The sequence below is a fragment of the Lycorma delicatula genome, chromosome 1, assembly GCF_047948215.1.
Source record: "Lycorma delicatula isolate Av1 chromosome 1, ASM4794821v1, whole genome shotgun sequence".
NCBI classification, from domain to species: Eukaryota; Metazoa; Arthropoda; class Insecta; order Hemiptera; family Fulgoridae; genus Lycorma; species Lycorma delicatula.
Window position 1 is genome coordinate 253,264,524 of NC_134455.1, and position 23,428 is coordinate 253,287,951.

A 23,428-nucleotide genomic window follows, 5' to 3' on the forward strand; every position below is an offset into this window, starting at 1 on the left:
AGATTAAAAATGAAAGCAGATTTACGGAATAAAGAGTCACTTGATTGTGTAACTATTCATATTTAAAAAATCGTTAAAATAAATTTATTTTAGTCAAAATTTTGGTCAAAATAATACGAAATAAACAGGTTTAATAAAAGTGGCAAAGAACTAAAAACATATCAAATGGTAAACGAACAACAAAGTAAATTTAATGACAAGACGGAATTAAAATTAATACACCATTAAAATTATACACAAAAGCATTACCTATGTAAAATTATCATTTTATTTTACAACGGACGCTTTTATAAATACACTTGTAACATAATTTTACTACCTGAAAAACAAAACTTTTGCAACCCTTTTTAAAAAAGTATGTTTCTTTTTAAAGTATTCAAACAATAACGGAAATTGATAAAAGTAGCTTTTTATTTTTACATTTACATACAGTAAAAAGAAATATACGAGCGAAAACTTGCTACATTCACGTAATTTAAAATTAGATGCTTATCTACCTTAAAAGCCTAAAGAATTGTGACTCAAAAATAATTCTCAATCCATAAAAAATTTACTTTCACGAAAATAAATGTGTATTTGTTAAGTAGGTATACGTATTAAAATTTATAATGCAATGTATTATACCCTGTGTTAGATAAAAATGATTAATCACGATTAAATATGCTCTGTAAATTTTAATAACTACACCTTAATTAATTTAATACGAAACTTCCTCTACACGTTGCTTTGAAAAATTAATTATTATCTATTGAAATTATAACAATGAAATTTGTTAAACGTATTTCGCAGGTCGGATCCTTTATAGAGTTAAAACAAGGAAACTTTTCCTAAAATACTAATATTAATGGAGAAAACTATCATGAACTACTCTACTTGTTATTTAGCCACCCGTTAATAGACGCCTCATTTCTCTAGTGGTAGGTATATTTGATAGATACCGAAATTAATAGTTTGTTGTAGACCTCTTTTAATTAAATTTTTGTTCAGATTATATGGTTAATGGAAAGTAATAATGAGATGATATTGTTAATCGAAAATATTTTTTTAAGAATCTTACCTTCATACATCTTTCGTTGTAGAACGTGCACAACAAAAATAAATCCTATCTAGATTATATTGTTAGACCACGCCCAAGTAAATCAGTTTTTAAAAATTTTAATTGGAATAATATTACTTTCTGAACTATTTGTTTAATAATTTGTTCATGAATGAATCATGCAGGATTAAATAAATGAAATTTCTAATTATAAACAGAATAAATATTTGAATTTACCTGTATAAAACCAACGAATAGCTCGTGTATATTCGCATAGTCACACGGTATCATCAAGTAAAAATGAATATATTTTTTAAATTATCAAATAAAGTTTGCCATTATACCGTGCAGTTAATTTCAGTTATTCTTTCATAGATTTGCCAGGTTTTTAAGCTGAATAAAGTTTGAATCGAGGGAGAAAGTAGATTAAATTAACTTAAATTTAAAAAAAAAATAGATTTTTAAAATTATTCCTGTATACCACGCTATATTTCTTGAAAGCAACATTGGAATAACTCAGATTAAAAACGATTTAATATAGCCTAATCCTTTAAAAATTGCTTAATTACAATTTGTTATAAAAAATAAATAAAAATACTATTGCTACTATGGAACATTAAATAGAATTAATTAGCAAATGTAAAAGTGTGTAAATAATCTGTAGGAATTAGTTTACGTGATGAAAAGATTTAATTCTTATAATAAAAATAAACTCCATTAGGTTAAATATAAAATGCCCAAACATATCTTTAATCGACGAAAACATTAAGATAAAAAAAGTCAAAGTAATGTGTTTATTTTATTTTTTTGAGAAGCTAAAAGAATGAATTTGTATTCATGAACAAAAGAGATGATTTATAAAAATAAATTTATTAATAAATCATTTATAAAAACGATTTTATGGTTTGTAAAAACAATAATTTCTCTTCCAATTGGTGTAGCGTAAAGCAGAGGTTGTCGGTGCTTCGTTCGGGAATCCCGGCAAGTTATCCGGCACGCTGAGTCGGGTGTATACTTATTATAGTTCACTGTACTTTTCTAAGGAATAATTTTTCACTGATTAGAGAGCATATAATAATATCCTTCTAATGAGTATTAAGATTAATTATGTTAAGTAAATGGCAGAGAGGAGACGATAAATCCAAATAAAAATAGAATTGCAAGTTTTGAAGGAGAAAATACTGGAATAGTTTTATTATTTATTTTTTGTTTATCAAAACAATGGATAAACATATTTTCATAAATTGTGAATAATTAAGGAAATAATCAGAGAAAGGAAATCAAATGTTTCTTCAGTTGATAGGGGAAAATAACATTTATCTTATAATGTCAGTAAAATAAACGAGGCTTTAGATTGATTTATTAATCGATTTAATTCCGAAGTAGGCAGTTCAAAAGAGCTTTATTGGTCTTACGTATTAAGTAAGAGGTTTATATTTCACTCGTAATTTTTTAATCGATTAATTTTGTATTTTACCATTTTTAGTTTACTTTTGTTGTATACTGAGGTTGAATGTAAATGATGCAAAGATTATAAAGATGAGTGTTTACATGTAGGAAGTTAGAGAAAATTTTCAAAAAATATCGTTATAAAAAGTTTCAAAAAAGGAGGTAAATGTTGAATATGGATTTTATTTTTTCATGTAAACAAAGTGTTCTGTTGGATTTTATGTGAATTGATATTTTTTAATATTTTTTTTTTTTAACTTCCCGATGTCCATAGTAGCATAATACGGACATCAAGGTAAACTACGTATGCATGGGCTACAGCTAAATGAATGCGTATACTTTTGAAGTTTAAAATAAAATTTCAAAAATAATGTCTGTTTTCCATTCAAAATAATATTTTCAGGATCTATATAGTTTCCTTATAGTGAAATATTATATTACTGCTATCCACTTCTATTTCTTGATTCAAATTAGAATTATATACATATAAGTCCATCACAAGTATCGATATATAACCAACTAATCTCTCAAATCAAATGAGTTCAGTTAATTCCAATATGTCTATTTTACAAAAAAAGAGTTCTTTTTTATAAAAAAGAAAATCTTAAAACGGAATTATAATGACTGATATTGTATTCCGTTAAAACTGATGAAAAAAATAAATGAGTACAACACGTGATGCGAACTCATTAACATCATCACGAATATTTGCGGCTACGTAGATTAGATACCTTAGATAACACTGGTTTTCGACAGGTGTGTAGAAATTATTCCATACGTACAATAATAACCGCTTCTGTGTAGTATAACATAATAATTAATTTTATCATTTAAAATCCCCCGGAGGACGGTATCCCGATAGAATAATTATATGTACATTATTATTGCCATAAACATTATTATAAATACCGTTTTTAACGTCGGCACAGATGTCTTAATGACAAATCTTTTTTTTTCAATTTTTGGTTACACTAGTCCAATTGTAATAAGAATATGTTCTATTTTCTCTCTATTCAGGTTTTCTTACATTTATGCGATAGTAAAGTAAATATTATTTATCCTACATATTTTAAAATAATAGAATTAATACAAAGACACCTAAGAAACAAAACGAAAGAAATATAAAATACAATCACAGTATTTCTTCCAAAACCTTTCTAATTTAATTTTGCTCTTGAAAGTCCTCTATAATATACTGTTGGTAAAAGTATAATTTTAAATATAGAACTATTCGATAGTAAAAAAATACTAAATAAGCTAACTGAGCAGCTATAATGTACGTTGAACAGTTATATTAATATTTTCAGTAATCTTTTTTTGCCTCACTTTATGTACAATAGTAGATATGTCTTATACAAGGAATCGGTATACTACCCGATTATTTTTACTGTGGTTCACACAATTATATCCTGGCTTTGAATAAAAAAAGTGACAATGAAAAGATAAAATCTGTTTTAGAAAAGTGTGGGTAGAAGTACCTCTCTTGAATATCATATACAAAGGTACGGCACATAAAACGCAGTAAAACATACTTATAATAGCGTATCGGTCCAAATCCTATTTTTAAACTTATCTGTACTACAAACAAATTGATATAAATTTTAGGTTTATAACTAGTTTAAAAGGACAAAATAGAGTTATTTAGTAAAATAATTAACCGATTTTTAATATCAATTCATAGTTTTATTTAAAAATTCCTGTAATTTCTTACCTTAGCTATGTAAAAAAATTAACTTTTCTTGTTAAAATTTGATCGAGAGAAATCTAAAAATATATTTTCAAAATATTAATATATTCGGAAATTAGATTGATTTCCTTTAATTCATTCGTTCAATTTCGATTCCTTGAAGGTGAATTTTTTCGAATCTGTATATTTTTAATTGTTAATTTTCATCTCATTCGGTTGTTACAGCATTAACAGAAAACTTGTGTATAAAAAAATTAAATCTCCAAAAATTATTCGATTTTACTTTAATTATACCCGATTGTAATTCATTTCAAATTTTTTCACACCAAAAATATTTAAATCGTCCCTTGGTGAAAAACAATTACAACCAGATTGCAATAATCTTCAAATATGGTCTCTAGTTATGCTAGCAGATTAATTAATATTATTATAGTATTACGAAAAATTAGTAAGGTTGGATATATCAGCACATAGTTAATTAAGAATCTAATAAAGTTAGTAGTATACGATACTTGAAATTATAATTCGATGTAATTGTCAGTAACACTGCAATTTTAAAAAATATTGCATATGAAAATATAATGTATGTTACTGGATAATGTAGTTACAATTTCAGAGGTTAACTAACGGTACATCTATGATTCATTTAATTCTGAAGTAAAAGATTGTCATAAAGAAAAAGAAAAAAATACACTTTAATTATTACTCAAGACTTAATAAAATTACTAGCCGGTCAGTCAGGGGCATCCGCTTTCTCAACCTTCGACGCGTTCATTGTCATTATGGCAGAAACACTACATGCAAGGAGAAGAAGGAAAATGGATAATTAACATCATGTATAAAAAAAAAGAGAGAAAACGTCGAAGAAGGACGTATACAAATTTTACTAATATTTAAAAAAAAAAATTAAATTACAAAAGACAGAATAGTATTAACTATAATAGTGTGAATATTAAATATTTTACAAATATTCATTAAAGAAGAAAGAATTAGTCATTTTATTTCACAATATTTCTGTTGTCATGGTGACAGAAAGCTAATGAAGTAAAAAGCAAATAGTGTTTTGATTTCTTTAATGAATATTTTTTATTCTCAAGTTCGTTCCCAACGGGACTAGGGTCTTGATCTATGGCTGAAAACCTTTAATCGTATGAGATGAATGTATTAAAAAATTTGAAAGCAATCAATCGGTTGGTTCTCACGTGGTGCTGTTACAAACAGACAGACAAACTTTCGCATTTATACATAGGATTTTGAAAAATGAAAAAAAATAATAATAAACTTAAAATAGGGAGGAAGTTTTGAATGATGAAAAAAATTTCTGTAAGGCCAATCAACCGAAAATCACTTTTGTGAAGGAAAAATACTAAATAAATTTTACAGCAACGGCAATTTAACTGTCAACTACAAAACTATTCCACGTGTACTATTCTAATTTGCTAAAAGAATAAATAGAAATTTAAATTAACTATGCTTTATTAAAGAAAAAAAAATACAGCGTTGCACTTAACAAAATAATGAAATTATTAAAATACGGATCTCTATCTAATTAGTTATCATTAAAAGGACCTTAATTTTAAATATTACTAAATATAAAAATATTTTTTAACTTAACGACGCTATATTTAAATTCTACATTCTAATTAATAAATTATGTTTCGCTAAGTACAACTAAAACAATTTTTTTTTTTTAATGAAATATAGCGAAAGGTTCAAGAATCGTTTTTTTGAATTTTTTCACCATTAAGAAAGTTACTCATCAGTTACCGCAAGTAATTCTGTCTTATTCTTGATTGTGATTACACTGATACAAATGCATTGTGATTACTATTTGATTGCCATTTAAAAAGCAAACATAGAATCATAATGTCATGTTTTTAATGTATTTTTCTGTTAACTATTTGAAAATAAATTTTTGATGAATATGTATTTACTTAACATAAAAATGAAAGATGAAAATCATGTTTGAGTGAATGTCGGCATTACAATAAAAAATTATCTTAGAAAGTGACTACCTGAACGAATGGTCAAAAAAGTAAATGAGTAACAGTAATATCGAAAAGATTGCAACTAAACTTAAATAAATACATGCCTAATATCTTTTAAGATGACATGCTTTTTTTAATAACATCGCCTTAAAATCTTAGATGTTTTACGAGCGACTCCAAATGCATATTACAACAATAAACTAATCAAAAAATTTCGTATAAAAAAGTAGTTTCTTGAACTTTAATTTCTTTTACCTCCTTAGCCTTCTTCTTCTACATAAAATTTAAAAAAATTTACATTATTTGTGTAAAGTGTAGATTTTATAGGAGCAAGACATCAATAGAATGTACAGTAAACTGAATGCTAATTCAGTTGAAATTAAAACATTAGTTTGTATAGGAATGTAGAAAAAAACAGGCGAATTAGGGAAGAAACTGGTGGAAGTGGTGAAGTCCACAGAATTTGGGCGAGGAAAATTTCACAGCTTCACCCCCAAGTGCTTGGGCCTCGATCTGTGGTTTAAAATCTTCCCTGGGATAACACGAATACATAGGGAAACTGGTGGTAGAATTTTATAAAATTAAATCCAACGGGATGGATTATCCTGATAGAAATTTGATATTGAAATACCATAAATAGTATAAAAATATTGATAATATTTTTTAAAAAACCAATAATGATAGAAACAGGATATAGAAGATATGTTAAGATTTAGGCATGAGAATAAAAGTGAAGGTTGAAATGTACGAAACGTTAAAAATATATTTATTTATGCTTACCGCTATAACTAACATACACATACACATCAACAAGATTAAAAAGGATCTAAATGAACTAATAATTTGAAATCGTCACAAACAATTATTAACCTAAATCACTGGATTAAGAGCAATCTACTTAAACAACAATAATAAGTTTAATAAACGTATTTAGTACAAATACAAAATTACAATATTTCGTAGATATAGCACATTTATTCATAAACAACCGTTGTTTTTATAATTAATACTAGCCGGTTAGAGCTCGTTTCTTTCGCCCTTTCTGTCTAGCCAGAAGACTCGTCCCTCTGGATTCACGCTGTGTTAGTTATTCTATGGATTTGAGAAAAAAATACTGATAAATAACAACTAAAGCTTGGAAAGCTCTCTTTCCTGTGATTTTTCCCTCTTTCTTGACATGAAAGCTCCGATAATCTCGTGTTGTAAACAATCTTGAGTCCAAGGTACGTTAATTAAAACGCAGAGTGTATGTAAATGAACGCAAACTACTTACAAAAATTTATGACTGACAAATTATACAGAGAGAGTTCTCTATGATGAAAAGGGTACGTAATGTATAAAAAGAAGAAAAGAAAAGAGGAAACGACGAAGAAGGAAGTATATATAGGCTTTACAAATACCTCAAAAAAAACATTAAATTATAAAAGATAGGACAGTAGTAACTATAATACTTAAAGTCCACAGAATTTGGGCGAGGAAATTTTCACAGCTTCACCCCCAAGTGCTTGGGCTCGATCTGTGGTTTAAAACCTTCCCTGGGATAACACGAATATATAGTGAAAATTTGAAAGCAACCTTTCGTAGTTCTCACGTGTAGCTGTTGCAAACGAACAGACAGAAACAGCCTCAAACTTCTGCATTTATATATTAGAGTCTAGATATTCACAATAATATTAAAATGGTAAGTAGGATGTTATAATGTTGTTCTATAATGCATATACATATATATGCAAGTATTTATCAGCATTTAACAAAACGACTATTAATAATTATAACAACCGGTAATAACAAATCAAATGGACAATGTAACGCTTACGAGTATATCATAAATGATTATGTGTATATATATATATATATATATATATATATATATATATAAACAAATACAAACACACACTTACATAAGTATTTTTATTTCATCAACGTTGATTATCTATATTCTATATTATCAGTAGCGTAAAGTAAAATAACTTTTGATTCCTACTAATACGAAAATATAATTATTACTTTTTTGTCTTCAGTCATTTGAATGGTTTGATGTATCTGCCCAAGATTCCTTGTCTAGCGCCAGTCGTTTCATTTTGGTACACCCCCTACATCCTAATTATATTAATTATAATTATTATATTAAATTATAATATTAATATTAATTACAATGTCGTCATTCAAGACAGTTAGAGAACCAAAATGTTGTAAACAGCCATTTCTATACAAAGTGTATTTTCCGACTGACTGTCTATACATATATAAATATTTTATATATTTTTCTTAGAATTTATTGCATTATACTTTTTACTTCCATATACGAAATAAAGGAAGTATTGTGATGGTGAAAAATGTCGGTTTTCTGATTTCAACGGAAATATCCATTTTGACCATCCCTGGATCCATTTTGATTAGTTTCGGCTTGACATCTATACATACCTATGTACGTACGTATGTATCTCGCAAAATTCAAAAACGATTGGCAGTAGAATGTTGAAATTCTGGATTTAGGACTGTTCTTACATTTAGTTTTGGACCTCCCCTTCTGAATGCAATTAACTGAACCAAAAGTGTCCAAAAATCCCCAAAAAAATTTGGATTTTGGACTTTTTCTTAACTGCAGTAATAAGTTCCCATTGAGAGATATTCAACGATGTATCATAAGTGGTACTTATTTTCAATGGTTTCAAAGTTATAACTAAATAAAATTTTAATTAATGAAATATTTAGATCTTAGAATGGGAAGGCATATTTCCTTTTTTTTAACTTTTTTTTTAATTTAAATACATTGATTTATAAATAATTATTAACCTCTGATCGTAAAAATATTTTTACTATAAATAATAACACAATAACAATAAAAAAGAAAAAAATGGAAAATATCAGAAGTTATTAACGAAAGAAAATTTTATGCACTTTTTATTTAAAAAAAAAGTATGTATGTAATTTAATAGGCGTACAAGGAAGTCATATAGTATCCACATCAGATTATTTGAGATACTTACAAAGAAGTTCAACAGATTCTTTTTATCATAAATACATTAAAGAATTTCCGTTAATTTATTTATATTTCAGTAATTTAACACTTTTAAATATAAGTATATCTGACTTAAAAAAAATCGAACATTTTTATCGATATATTTACAGTGCTTGTTAGATTAATAAATCAAATATCAATAGATTTATAAAATTGTTTTAAAAAATCTATTATTGAAAACTATAAAGTTTACGCTTTATGAAGTATAATTAAAAGTATAGAATTTTATAAGTAATATAAAGTAATGTAATATAAAAAATACGTACAAAATATTTAAAGTATAAATACTTAGTACTGATTGTATTACTTAACATTGACATTTTTTTCTCACTCTTCTAAAAAGTTGATTCCGACTGGTATTACTGATGAATAATCCTTTGCGAAAATGGTTGGCTGAAAACTATAAACGATATTAAAATTTTTCAAAATAATATATTATTTGATGAGTTATTTTCTGCTTATAATGATAAAATCTAGTTCTTTACCAAAAATTTGTGTGTCGCTTTAATGATATTATTAACATCAAAATTACCTGAATAAAACTGGTTTTATTCCAGTGACGATGACTGTTTTAGAACAATACCAATTTCAATAAAATTTTCAGTATTAGACAAGGATTACGGGGTATGGTTCTAAAGTGCGGAACGTACAAATTATTCAGCAACAGAAATATCAGAGCATGACAAAGAACGTGCGGCGGATGCCGCAGCCTTCGTCATGTGCTTTTTTTTAGTTGTCCTGAGGCAGGCATCCAAAATGTAGCATTCGACGAAGAGATTGAAGTGACTGTTCTTACAGAATCGAATTTGAAAGTCAACCGTCACATCTGCTCTAAAGAATTCCTTTGTTAGCCTTGTTATAAGACAATTATTACAGAACCGTAATTATCCATATCCCTTCATGTTTTTACTGGTTAATATTCTCTATTTTAATATATAAAATGAACTAGTCTGAAACGCAAAATAAAAATTACTCAACACAGCTATTAAATAAATAACAATGAACTCATTATCGAATCGGTTGAAATAACTCTAGCATAAACTCCTCAACTTTACTGTAAATTATTTAAAACCGTAGATTGATGATAATACATCCATATCATTATTACTGTACAAGAATAAATGTAATTGGGTGTATATATTTTTGCATTCTTCTCGCAGTTACTTTCATCAATTTTTACATCTTAAGTATTTGATTTATTTAGTGGGTCACATTATGTAATGTTAAGAATGGGTTTTCCTATTGATGCATTCAATTGCTCTGTAAAATCAACAACCTAATTTCATATTTTATGAAAAGATCTACGTAGATCTATGTAGTATATATATATAACGTATATAGTTTGTTCAGTGTATAACATATGAGTTCAGTGTATAATATAAGAAATTTTGTTCATGTATACTGTATGCCGCTTTAAAATTAATCCAACTGTTTTCTCGTGTTTTTTTTTTTAATTAGAATGTAGAAGCTGATTATAAGTAAATAAAGGAATTCAGCAAAAAAATTAGAATGGTAGTTTCTACTCCGAATGGTTATAGGCAACCTGTACAACTTTAGGGATACTTATTAATTATACAGTTAAGCATCTCATGCCCGGTTTATAAGGAAAAGCGAGGAGTGAAGTGTTTTTCCGTTGTCTTCTTTATTGAATCCATTGTAATCCTGTACAACAACATGCTGATATGCATTACAATTGGCATCTATTTTTCCTTACTATAGGTCTCAACCGAATAATATATAACCGTAAAATAAAAAAAAATATCACTGGTGCCTCTTCTTCCTAAGATGCCTTGCGTGTACCAGTGCGACTATAAATACAGAGATAAATAGTAAAAATATCGAGAAATAATGCACTATAGTACACACCTTCAATCAAGTAAGCAAAGATCTGAAATATAACATAAATATGATTTAACCGACTACATATAATTATATTGTATTTAACCAAACTTATTTTTAAATAAATCAAGTAAAAAATTTTAAGTGAAACTAATTTGAATATTACAAGTGACCATTACATTTACAATAATTTTTTGATTGGGCGTGATTTCGCCAACTTCATGTTACACGTTTAAACCTTTTACAAACATAATCTATCATTCTCAAATAAAATAATAATCTATCAATTGTACATAACTAATGTTCTGATAGGCCAAATAACAAGAAACCTTTTCTACAGAAGTCGGATCTTTACAATACCAGGATGACCTTTTCTTTTGTTGAAATGTGCAATGAATTGATAAATTTTGACAATTTAATAAAGTTACACTATGTAATTGAAAAGAGAATTTTAAAAAATTAATACAATCTTTTATTTGTTTTTAGATATATTATTAAGGAATGGACCATTTTTAATCGCAAGTAAATATTAGATATATTAAAAATCAAATCCATAAAAATAAGACCATCAAATTTAAAAATAAGACAATAATAGGCATGCAAAAGTACAAAAACTTTAAAGTAAGGCCATATTTAGATATTCTCATTAAAAAATATTAAAGAAACGAAAAATTACAGTACTAAAGGAAAACTGTAAACAGAAATTTGTTTATTGATCAATATTAGTGTTCATTGAAAATATATACAGCAAATACATAAAAATTACAGGTGTACAGTACAGCATTGCTCCAACAACATTACTCAATAAATTCCCTTCATGATTAAAATTATTTAAATTCTTGACCTTTTATACGCGTACTTGATAAAATTAGATTTTATTGAAGGTACGTGGAACTTTTAAAGTCACGTGGAAGCGCATTTTAATATGTGAATCCTTTAATAAAAAAAATCATTATCAGATATTACTTTTATTAGGCAATTTTACACCGATCACGTGCCACAGTCATGAATTATATGTACGGCATCAACTAATTACATAAATTGTTACTTTTTGTCTGTGATACAAAGAACTTCACGAGTTGATTTGGTCACACAGATTTTCATATTCACTTATGGTTATAAGAAATTTAAGATAAAATATTATCTAAGAAAAATAGGCTTAACAACGGAAAAAATTCTATAATAAAGGTTAACATTTTTTTAGAGTTTGTAGAATACTTTATGAATACTTAAACTCAATCATCTTCATCCCGTAGCTTTAAATTCTGCGTTAAAAATATGAATAAGAAGAAGGATATGAAAAGACGTGTTAAATTTTAAAACCTACGAAAACACAATTGAAATTTTTCAGTACTATTACTATAATACGGGTTGCTTATTTTCATTGCTAAGGTTGTTATTGTTTAAATACAAAAAAAAAGTAAATTCTCTTGATATAGTCTACATTTCATGTAGTGTTTGATTTGTATCCATTTTCTTATTGTTTAATCGGCTTAACGAATAAATTATGTTTGAACAAATGAATTTTTGATAAAATAGTTAAAATATTTTATTAAAAACGATCCTTATTCTCGCAGGAATTGAATATAAGATATCGTTTAATTCACTCATGTTTGTACATTGAAATGTAGTGTTATTTGCATCTCCACCTTGGGAAGTGGTATTTTACTTATAATATATTTCTATCCGAAATACACAGCCTTGCTCCATCAAACGAAATCATTTAATTAAACAAACAATCTATGTAATCTTAATGACGTATGATTATAAAATTTTAACCAACCAATTTTAAAATGAACAGAAAAATGTTTACTTCTTCTTTTGTGTTCAATGGAATCATAAAGATACATTAACATTTTAAAGGTATTTTGAGCGTGTAGCCGATTTAGAAGCGGTTTCTCATTCTACCTCCTTCACGCTAGTTATGGATATTTGCAAATTTACAAACACTGTAAAATATTACATAGTAATAACTTTTTACATCGATCTGGAGCCAAACTCTTATAATAATGAAAATTTAATCCATTTAGAATACAAAATAATTTCATTACTGGAGTTTTTCAACTTTTTATTCTACTCATTTTGATCCATTTTATAATAAATTCCGAAATCTCCCTTATAAGTAACAAGAACTAAAAACGATCATTTCGGACAATTTTCAAGTTTCTTCTTCAAAGTATTGTACTAACAACTGTAAGAATTTCAGCGAATTGGGTTATACTGATGTACTGGCATTAAAGAATTTTTATCTTTTTTATTATTTGTCCTGTAATTATTATTTAGAAGCTTATAGAAACAACAGATCTAATACAAATAGACATTTTCAAATCTTTTTTCATTTTCTCATTCAAAATTTTTAATGTGAAGATATACATACGTTAATGTAAGTCAATTTTTTTTATGCTGCACAGAATTTATTTGCAAAATGTGAAAGCAGTCAAAGGAATTATTAAACCGCTTTTAAACAATACCATTATCAATTAGAAGATATGAAAACATAAAAAAACTTAACCGTAATTGATAAATACCATAAAGTAAAAGAAAATTTAATTTACGTAGGATAAATAATGGGAAAGGCTGATAAGTCCTACATAATTTTAGAGTATGAACACAAATTATAATTGCATTTATGACAAAGACCTTAAAGTTATTTTATTGTTTATACATATTAGTTTTTGTATTGACAAAAACTAAGATTTGCAAATTAGAAAGCTAAATTTTCTCTTCCAATGAAACGGCTGGTAAAAAAAAAAACAGTTTACATAGAAGTAATTGTCATTATGCAACTATCATTAGAATTTGTATAAGGCGGGCTTTAAATATATAATCGTCAAACATGATAGTGTACAATTATCGTAGTTTAATTTAGATGAACCACTACACAGTAATGAATAAACAAATACGATGTCATTCTTGATCGTATGATGTTTACCGTAAATGATTTAATGTAGTACAGTAAGTAAGTTATATTAAGAGAACTATGTTTTATATTTAATTTATGCTAATTAATTTCTCTTTAATTATGCATAACAAAGATAATTTACTATTTAATGAAATCGAGTGGTTTATACGACCGATATGAATTTTACTGAAAAAGAAAACTGTAAACTCGTCTCTGTGGGCCACAGTATTCAACTAAATTGTAACGAATTTGACTAAGCTCCATCCATCCTAATCCCGTTGTAATCAAGGAAATGCATTTATTAAAACTGTGATTTTAATACCCATAAATGAAAAATAAAACTTTAAGAAGGTAGGACAAGGACACGACTTCTTATATTTATATATATATGTTTAGCTTACAAATTCAACATCATTTTTTTATGAAAAGAAATTGTTTATAGATTTAAAATTGAAAAATTTATGCAAGTTATTAAAATGTAGTTAAAACTGAAATTATTTATTCCAGTTATGAAAATGGAGTTTAAACTGAAGTATAAAAGAATATACATTTTCGAAATCGTTAAGATCAGTTGCTGACTGAAATTTTTAAATTAGGAGCTGGACCATTTCGAGAAGTAATCCCTTATGGTATACCAGGACCCTACTCTGCCAGTACAGCAATTTTTTTTTTCAGTAAAACTCTTGAAGATGCTTCCTAATATGGTCAAGTCTATTTATACTGAATTTTAAACAGGTTTCGAAATCGGATGATTAAAATCTAAGTCAACTTACCTCATTAAAGAAACGCTCTATCCGCCGTTATTTTTCAATAAAGTACAGATATCGATTGAAATATTCATAAAGAATCTGTAACTCTGACTCTACAGGCGTCTAACTTGGAAATCATATTAAAATAAACAGTATTAAATAAAAGAACAACAGGAAATTTTAATCGGCGTAAATCATAATTGAACACAAATTGAAAACAAATGGCAGAATCATAAGAATTGCTTGGAAAAATAATACAAAACTCTTTGGAATAGATTTTAAGGCGAATTTATTAAAAATTCAGAAAGTAAAATAAAAAATTTAACCGATTACGTAGGCCGCCGTTTATGTAAGAATTCAAAATGGAAATTTACTCAGGATACAATATCCTATAGAAAATACATAAATTTTTGTGTTTGAGGTGTATTTCAAACCGTTTTGTGCAAGGTAGTCCATCAGAAAATTCACAATTTGGATATTACGAATAACAGTAGTAGTCGTAAACCCCAAAACCTTGGGATTTTCTTCCATTTATTTTCAATCGCCAGAAATTATATAAATAATTGAATCATCGTGGTTTTTTCGATTAAATTAAACTTTGTTCACGCATCAATGAGACTGAGGAAAATTTCAAACGAATAGAAAATTTCGTCTTGATTTTTCTCTTCTACGAACAAGTCAGTAAATATCCTTCATATTTTAACATACTATGATCGTAGTGGGTCCTTTGAAGTCCGAGTGGTCATCAAATATCATATATATTGCTAGCAAAAAAATAATTAAATATGGTAAGCCGTTGAAAATAATCCAAAAATAACATATCTCTAAAAAAGACACTATTAAAAAAAAACCTATTTAAATTCACCCAAACAGAATGTAACAATACGAGTAACGTAATTAAATAATTATTCTAAATAACACAATATATATAAATATACACACACACACACACACACGTGTGTGTGTGTGTGTGTGTGTGTGTGTGTGTGTGTGTATGTATGTGTGTTTATATATACACGCACCACAAAGTATGTTGTGATTAGTTCTCGTTTCCAGTGTTCCAGTTATCTGCATAGATTCCTACATTTTCTTCTTTTATAGATTTAAATTTTTACACACACATCCCTCTATTACCAAACTTAATCGGCCACAAACTTATCTCCTCTCTTTAACCCACGTAACTCGCAATATATTCCTGTCACCACATTCAAACATCTTCATTCTTTTCCTTTCTGGTTTCCCAATTGTCCATCTTTCCTACTACAGAAGAGAAAATAGATTTCTATCTTCTTTGTAGATTAACATTTCATAATAGCAACATTATTATTTACATGATAGCTCTCCTAGTTTTTAATCAGCTCTGGATCCCTGTTTGACGTTGTCAGTCTAGTGATTTTATTCCCAAATTAGAAAAATTCTATTATAATTCGGATTCCCTATGTTTATATTTAATTAATCTCTATTTCTCTTATTGTCAAATTTCTAACTCTAATTTCATTTTAAATTGAATTTCTCTCCTAGTAGTATATGCTGTCATTTACTTATTCTGACTCATTTTTAGTTTTTGGTAAACGAAAACAAATCTAAAAGTTGACTTTCACCGCATGCTCACTCTTAAATTATCCTAGAGTTATCTTGAATGGGTGGGATATTATACGAATAATATCGTAACTCGACCCACCGGGTTGTCTAGAGGTGAACGCGTCTTTCCAAATCAGCTGATTTGGAAGTCGATTTGATTTTCAAGTCGTAGTAAAGGCTTTTATACGCATTTGAATACTAGATCGTGGATACCGGTGTTCTTTGGCGGTTGGGTTTCAATTAACCACACATCTCAAAAATGTGACTGTACAAGACTGTACACTTCATTAACACTCATACATATCATCCTCTGAAGTAATACCTGAACGAATTCTCGGAGGCTAAACAGGAAAATAATATCGTAATTTATGTTATCTCTTCATATTTATTTTAATTTTTACACTTATCTTATTTTAAATCATTGATTTAAAAGAGACTTTCCAGTCTCATGAACCCTACATATTGATGTATTATCTATTCAGTCCTTCTTCTCCTAAACAAGACAATAATTATAATACGTATGATCTATTCATGCTCCCTTATTTCTAGTTAGTTTTTAGAGCTCTACAGAACTCAGATCTCAAAATAATCTTTTCTAATATCATCAATTTTTCTCCCTCCTTCAATAAATCGCCAGTTAATTTTTTCCTCTGCATATACGGCTCTTGCTTCATCCACATTTCTAGTATAAAAAAATTTGGATTTATTTTCCCAGATTTTCTCTTATATTTTACATACTATATCTATTTTTCTAACCACAGTTTTCTCTACATTATCACACATCTGCTTCAACCAATTTGCTTTGCTATTTTACATATTCTAGTAAATTATAATTAAGGTATCCATATAAATTTTCTGTCCTTAAATTTATCACAAGTAAAATAATTTGGGATGGAATCAATTGAAAAAAATTATTTTCAGATTGTGCTGCTTGCAATAACAACCTCTTTATTATTTTTGCATTCATTGTTATTACAACTCGTGCATTTCTCATAATCCTCTTGTACATTCCTATTTCTTGTTATATCTAGCTATATCCTATACCTTTCTCGTCTTAAATTATCCTGTCTATCACTCTGATTTAAGATTTTAACATTTCATTCTCCAGCTTGAAGAATACCTTGATTTTTCATTAGAAAAATCCTTTTGGGCAGTTCCCATCTGGAGAACCCACAGGAGAACAACTTAAACTTCAGAAAATTTTACCCAAATAAGACCATCATCTGTTTTTACCTAAATCTGATCTAATTTTCTAAATGTAAATGATTTTCTCAATAAAATAAATTAAAAAATGCACGTCCTTAGAAAATACAGCTGAAGTTACTTCCATTGATTTCAGATGTGCAGTACTTAGTCTAAAGTAAGTTAGCTTCAAGTTTGTATCGATTGTTCAAGGCCAAATCAATCATCAGCTTGTTGGAATCCCGAAGAAAATGCTAAAAGAACTCCTGCCCTTTTTAGAAAATATTCTTTTGTCTCAAAACCTCCTTAGATACCTACTCAACATGGTCTCACTTACCGTCCATAATGAGACAACAGCAAAAAAAATACAAGATTGAATCATCAGCAGGAATTTAAAACAATTATGAATCATTTTATTGAAAGAAATACAACTCCAAAGAATTAACAAAGTTTCGAATTTTACTAACACTAAGTTAAAAATGAAATTAACATGAAAAAATGCACTAATAATTATTACCTTGACCAGCATACAGAAAAATAAAAATTATTTTTTTAAAATTTTATTAAATGATTGGCATCTAGAAAGATAGCCCTTAAAAATGTGTTTGTCTCAACAGGCATTAATAAAAACAGGAATGATACTACATTTCGGCATGAAAACTCCAATTGATATTTTATGAGAGATCATTGTGTATTCTTTTTGTTAAATATACCCGAAAAATAATTATGGTCATGACGGTTTTATATTCTTTTATAAATTGAAATCATATTGTTCAAAAATATCTCCTTTTTCCTACACATTTTCTCTCTTTTATTAATTGCTTTCAGAATAAACACTTCATAATGGCTAGATGTATAGGAACTGTAAATCAGACATTTTAGGCAATTAAAAACTAACTACTCACTATTTTCGGTTTCTGAAATTTGAGGTGATAAATTACATCTGTTTATTCTAAGGTAATTCTTATACCTGAAGTAAATACAATTAAGATTTAATTAATAGATTAGTAAAATGCAAATATTAAAATTAATTGTTCATATCTTAGTTTACTTGGATGGCTTTGACCTGAAATGATAAAATATAAATTAATTGTGTAGTTAACTTTTTAATTATCAACTTGGTAACAGTTCTAGCTTAACACTTCTTACGACAACCGTTAATAGGATTGGTCTTTTCAATTAATGGTTTCTTATCTTTTTCCATGCTCTCATTGCTACTGTAAATAAATAAATACCGACTAAAAATTAGCTTTAAGAGGAAAACTAACATAGTAAACTTCTATTATTTTTTTATTTAATTAAATTTAATTTTCATTTTGGAAATTATTTAAATTTTATCTTTCCTCAGTAGAAACCCTGATAAGCTTATATAAACCTAAATATTAGCCTTTGATTACAAAGTCAATTCTTTCATAAATAACACATTAGCTTTTTAACTTACACCTTTGAAAAATTATCCTTAATTGTACATAATTAAAATAAATAATAAAAAGAATTTTACATACAGCTAGCCATACAAGAATGGAAGTTTTATAGTACATAATAGCTGACAATTTCAGAAAAAAAAAACAGAAACTTTACTAGAATATATTTAATTAATATTACATTTTATAAATTTCTTGAAGATAGTCTTACCTGTTTAAAAAGTCAGTAAGAAAAATTATAAAAAATAAATGTAAAGTTATCTTCGTCCCAATTACATCGTGAATTATCATTATCTATTTAAAACTAAAGCAGGTATTTTATACACAATTATTTTCCTATGACAAAAAAAAATCTTTTATAAAAGGCAGTATGTGTTTAACCGGTACTTAAATAAATGCTTTTCGTGCGTAAGAGTGTGCTTATAAACTAAAAAGTTATTCATTAAAAGATAAAATAACATATTTTAAGTAAAGTAAAAATAAACAAATTATGTTTACTATCAAGGACATAGGATTTTGGATTTTGGACATCTCATAAATTTTCAATATATTTATTGTGATGTACATTTTAGTTTTACTAGTAATTTAGCACTTGCAGTCAAATCTCACACAAATTAAAAAAAAAACATTTTTGGTTTTCTACTTTAATATGCTTTACATTATCACTTAACATATTAAAAATAGGTTTTGAGAACTTGAGATGGCAACCCGACTTTTTTTATTACAATTTATGAAATTTTATTTACAAAACAAGTAACACACACAAATAAAATACTCATATATATATATACACACGGATGGATGGTCGTACAACGTATGGATTCTCTGCAGAATTCTTGATGTATGTAGCAATTTTCCTTTAACTAAACTTCTTTTTAGTTTTTTGAGGGAAATTGACCAATTCAGTAATTTTTCTATTTAAGATTATAAGGCACTCTCTTGGCTGTATAATATGACAAAAAATGTTACTTTATTGACGTAAGTTTTGTGATTAACTACAAAATTTATTTATATTAAGTTTGCCGAGACAGTATTTTGACTTCTGCTGTCTTTTAAAACTATACTTTTTTGGCGTACTAATTAATATTTTCCTGTATCTTGTATATATGTTATCACATAATTATGTTATACTATCCTTTATGCAAGATACTGTTTGTCATAATGTATCTTTTTACAGAACACAATGAAGATTCATTTCAAACCAAAATTCAATTCATACAATTAAAATTAAACCAAAAAAAAACCAGCACATCATAGATTTTAATGAATCTTTATTTAAACTGTTAAAAAAAGTTTAATTTTAAATGAAATATTGAATTATTTCATCGCTCAAAAAAAATATAAGCTTGAAAATAAATGAAAGAAAAATCACATAAAGTAATTTATTTTTGTTCGATTAGATTCGGAGTTACATGATAAACTTATTAAAATAGTAATATTACAATATACTTGTATCCTTTAAAAAATACGAAATTTTCGATTTGTAGCTCTGTAAAATGTTGACAGGCATGTTTGATTTCATAGCCTCGTCAGGGAATAATGCTCTTCTGCTTTTATATTCGTGTTCCATGATAAAATGCCACGCATTGTATTCGATTTACATATTTATCACGTTTTTGTAATTAGGACTTATTTTGTGTTACACTCATAAACGTAATAGTAGATATTTCTACAACAAAAATATTAACCCCTACTACATAAGAAGCAAAGATAAAACTGCTTCTTAATTATTATTTAGCAACTATTGAAGCGGTGCCAAATCGCTAAAATCAAAGATGAGACTAATCGGCAGAAGTTGTCAATCATAATATTCATTTTTAAAATCAAATAACTTCCCTTTCTAAAATTAGTTCATAATTTTTGTTCTTAAGTAAACTTTCTTTTACTTTCATTTAATAACACTCATTCCCTTATTTTTTTTCAAATTTGTTATATTTCTAAACTGTATAATCTTATTTAACAAATTGACATATTAATTTTGACATATTTTTAGCAGATGAAAATGATGGAGAACCTCCTCGAAAGCGGAAACATGATAAAAAAAAGAAGAAAAAAAAAGGCTACAAATCGAAGCACTTAAAAAAGCTAAAAAAATATATGTTTCCTCTTCTTCTGGCATATAAATTGAAGTTTTTTACTTTGATACCATTAATGCTAGGTGGACTGGTTCTAATTGTTGGTTCTACAGGATTTGCTGGATTCTTTTTTGCACTTTTTGCGATCGGACTCAGTTTACAAAAACATTAGAAAGGTAAATTAAGAATTTTTTAATTATTTTTTTTTATAGATATCTGTAAATTATAAAAAAAAACCCTGTACGAACATACCTATATAAAAAATATAATAAATGTATATACGAAACTAACAAGATTTGACGATTTTCGAAAGAAATTTATAATAAAATTTATCATTAATAAAGTTAATACTAAATTGATGGTGTTAAACAATACTTTATTTAATGAAAAAAAAAAAACTAATATTAAATTAATGCTGCAAGTAAAAGCAAATGATGAATGCAGTTGGACAAAAGATAGAAGCAATTTTTAAAAAAAACCATAGTGTATGAATATTGAAATGAAGATAATATACATAAAAAACATTAATTTGAAGATTCAAAATTCTGGAAAGAAAATATTTTTATAGGATTTAAATCTACGAAGTTACAAACAATTTAAATTTTAAGTTTTTAGTTATTCTGAGAAAGCAGAGTTTTCCTGTATTTTTACGATTTAAATTCTTAAATATTTCATACGATGAAATTCTCTACTTATTGATTGGTAATTATCAGAAATGTCTGCTAAAAGAAGTCTATTTACGATAAAGATGTATTGTTGCAAAACATTTGTTAACCATTAAGAACCACTCAAAATTGATAGTTGTAGTATGAGAAATAACAAAAATAAATAAATTTAAACAACTGCGTTACAGTGATTAAATCATTGATGGTTTTACCAAACACATTCTACAAAAGGATTCTGTAGTTTCTATGAAATTTTTGAGAGTTTTTCTGGTAAATTTATTTAGTCTAAAGTATAATCATGGTTATAGATTAAATGTGGTATGTCTTCACGTAAGTGATGATAGGCTACTTGGATTCCTTCACATTTTTTTTTCTTTTACATGTGAAGGCAAAAATCTATCCATTTTAAGTCTATAAAACAGGGTTACTTATTTGTAGTATGATTATCTGCAGTAATTAAAGAATCAACGAGAGTAAACCAAAATACAATAAATAAGGAAATGAAAACAAAATGCGTGGTAAAGAAACGGTTTGTGAACTAGTATGTCACCCAATTAAAGAAAAAGATTACGGCATAATCAAAAGAAATTACAAAAATGTATATGAAAAATAAACCTTATGAGAAATGGTAAGTCTTAAGACTTACAATATAAAATTCTTACCACACAGATAAACGTGTAAGAGAAATGGAAATTTATAAAAAGTTATTAACACTAATATTGATAAATATTTCAATCAACAGTAAATAAGTTAATTTCTAATATAATTTGTTATTATTTAATTTAATATATAATTAATAAATAGGAGCTATTTTAAACTTAGCTGTTTAATTTCATCTCCGATTGTTGCGAAAAGAACAAAGCTTCTCAGAAATTAAATTCAGTCACAAATTAGTTGAACACAAAACATTAATGATACTTTTTCAAGTGTTTAACAATAAAAATGCAAGTAATTTTAGCAAAAAGACACTTAGAAAAGATTATTTAGTAGATACATTTAACATTTTTTAATGATTTTTATTTTATTTACCCTATATGTATTTAATACATTTCAAGTAGTTCTTTTTTTGTGGTTTTGTTTATAATAAATGAAAGATAGTGAAACTTAAAAGTTTTATTTTATTTTGACCTAATTAATTATGTTGCAGAAAAATCTGATGGCTTCTGTAACAATGACAGCTGTAAACACCTGTGATTTCTGAAAGTGATGACAGCGACTCTTTCCTAGCTAATGAACTGTTTCCGGAAAGATTGAAGTCAAGGTTGGCCACCTGCAACCCAGCAAACTGGAAATAATGGTTCCATTCACTTTCACAAAATAAATTTGTTATCTGTGTGATATGATCTCTCAGTGAAAATACACGAATAAATTATTCTTATGACAAAAAAGAAAAAGTAATAATAATAATAATAAGTCAATTTTTCACTGTTACATGCGTAATTTAGAATCACGTTCTCCCACGTGCTATAAAGACAAAAATTAGTTAAAAATAAAATGTGCCGAATCAAATTATGATTTTACTAATGAAATTATTTTATATTGAGGGCAAGTATCTGCGGCTTAAAATTTGTAAATTAACGGTCTCATTATGTGAATTAACTATTCAAAAACTCTTAAAAATTAAATTAAATGCAGCTGTAAAGAAATGGCCTAACAAAGGTACAGATAAATTATATTTGAACCGTTTAAAAACGTATTTAAAACTTGCAGCAATAAGTAATTATAAAATCCAAGTTACATAAACAGAAAACTAAAGAAGTATGATAATTGGTTTACATAATTAAACTGAAATATACAACCTCCTTGATAATATTAGCCTAATATGTTGT

General features: G+C 27.0%; 1 protein-coding gene across 1 annotated transcript in view; it reads left to right on the forward strand.

The window, feature by feature from the left end:
* The window catches only part of LOC142317809 (uncharacterized), a 35,559-nt gene extending 12,605 nt beyond the window's left edge, over positions 1 to 22,954 (forward strand). Inside the window, exons 2-3 of the mRNA XM_075354359.1 lie at positions 20,853 to 21,110; positions 22,747 to 22,954. Coding sequence (XP_075210474.1) covers positions 20,853 to 21,106 — 254 coding nt within the window. The 3' untranslated portion in view covers positions 21,107 to 21,110; positions 22,747 to 22,954. The remainder of the gene's footprint in view (positions 1 to 20,852; positions 21,111 to 22,746) is intronic.
* Positions 22,955 to 23,428: the final 474 nt, after the last annotated feature.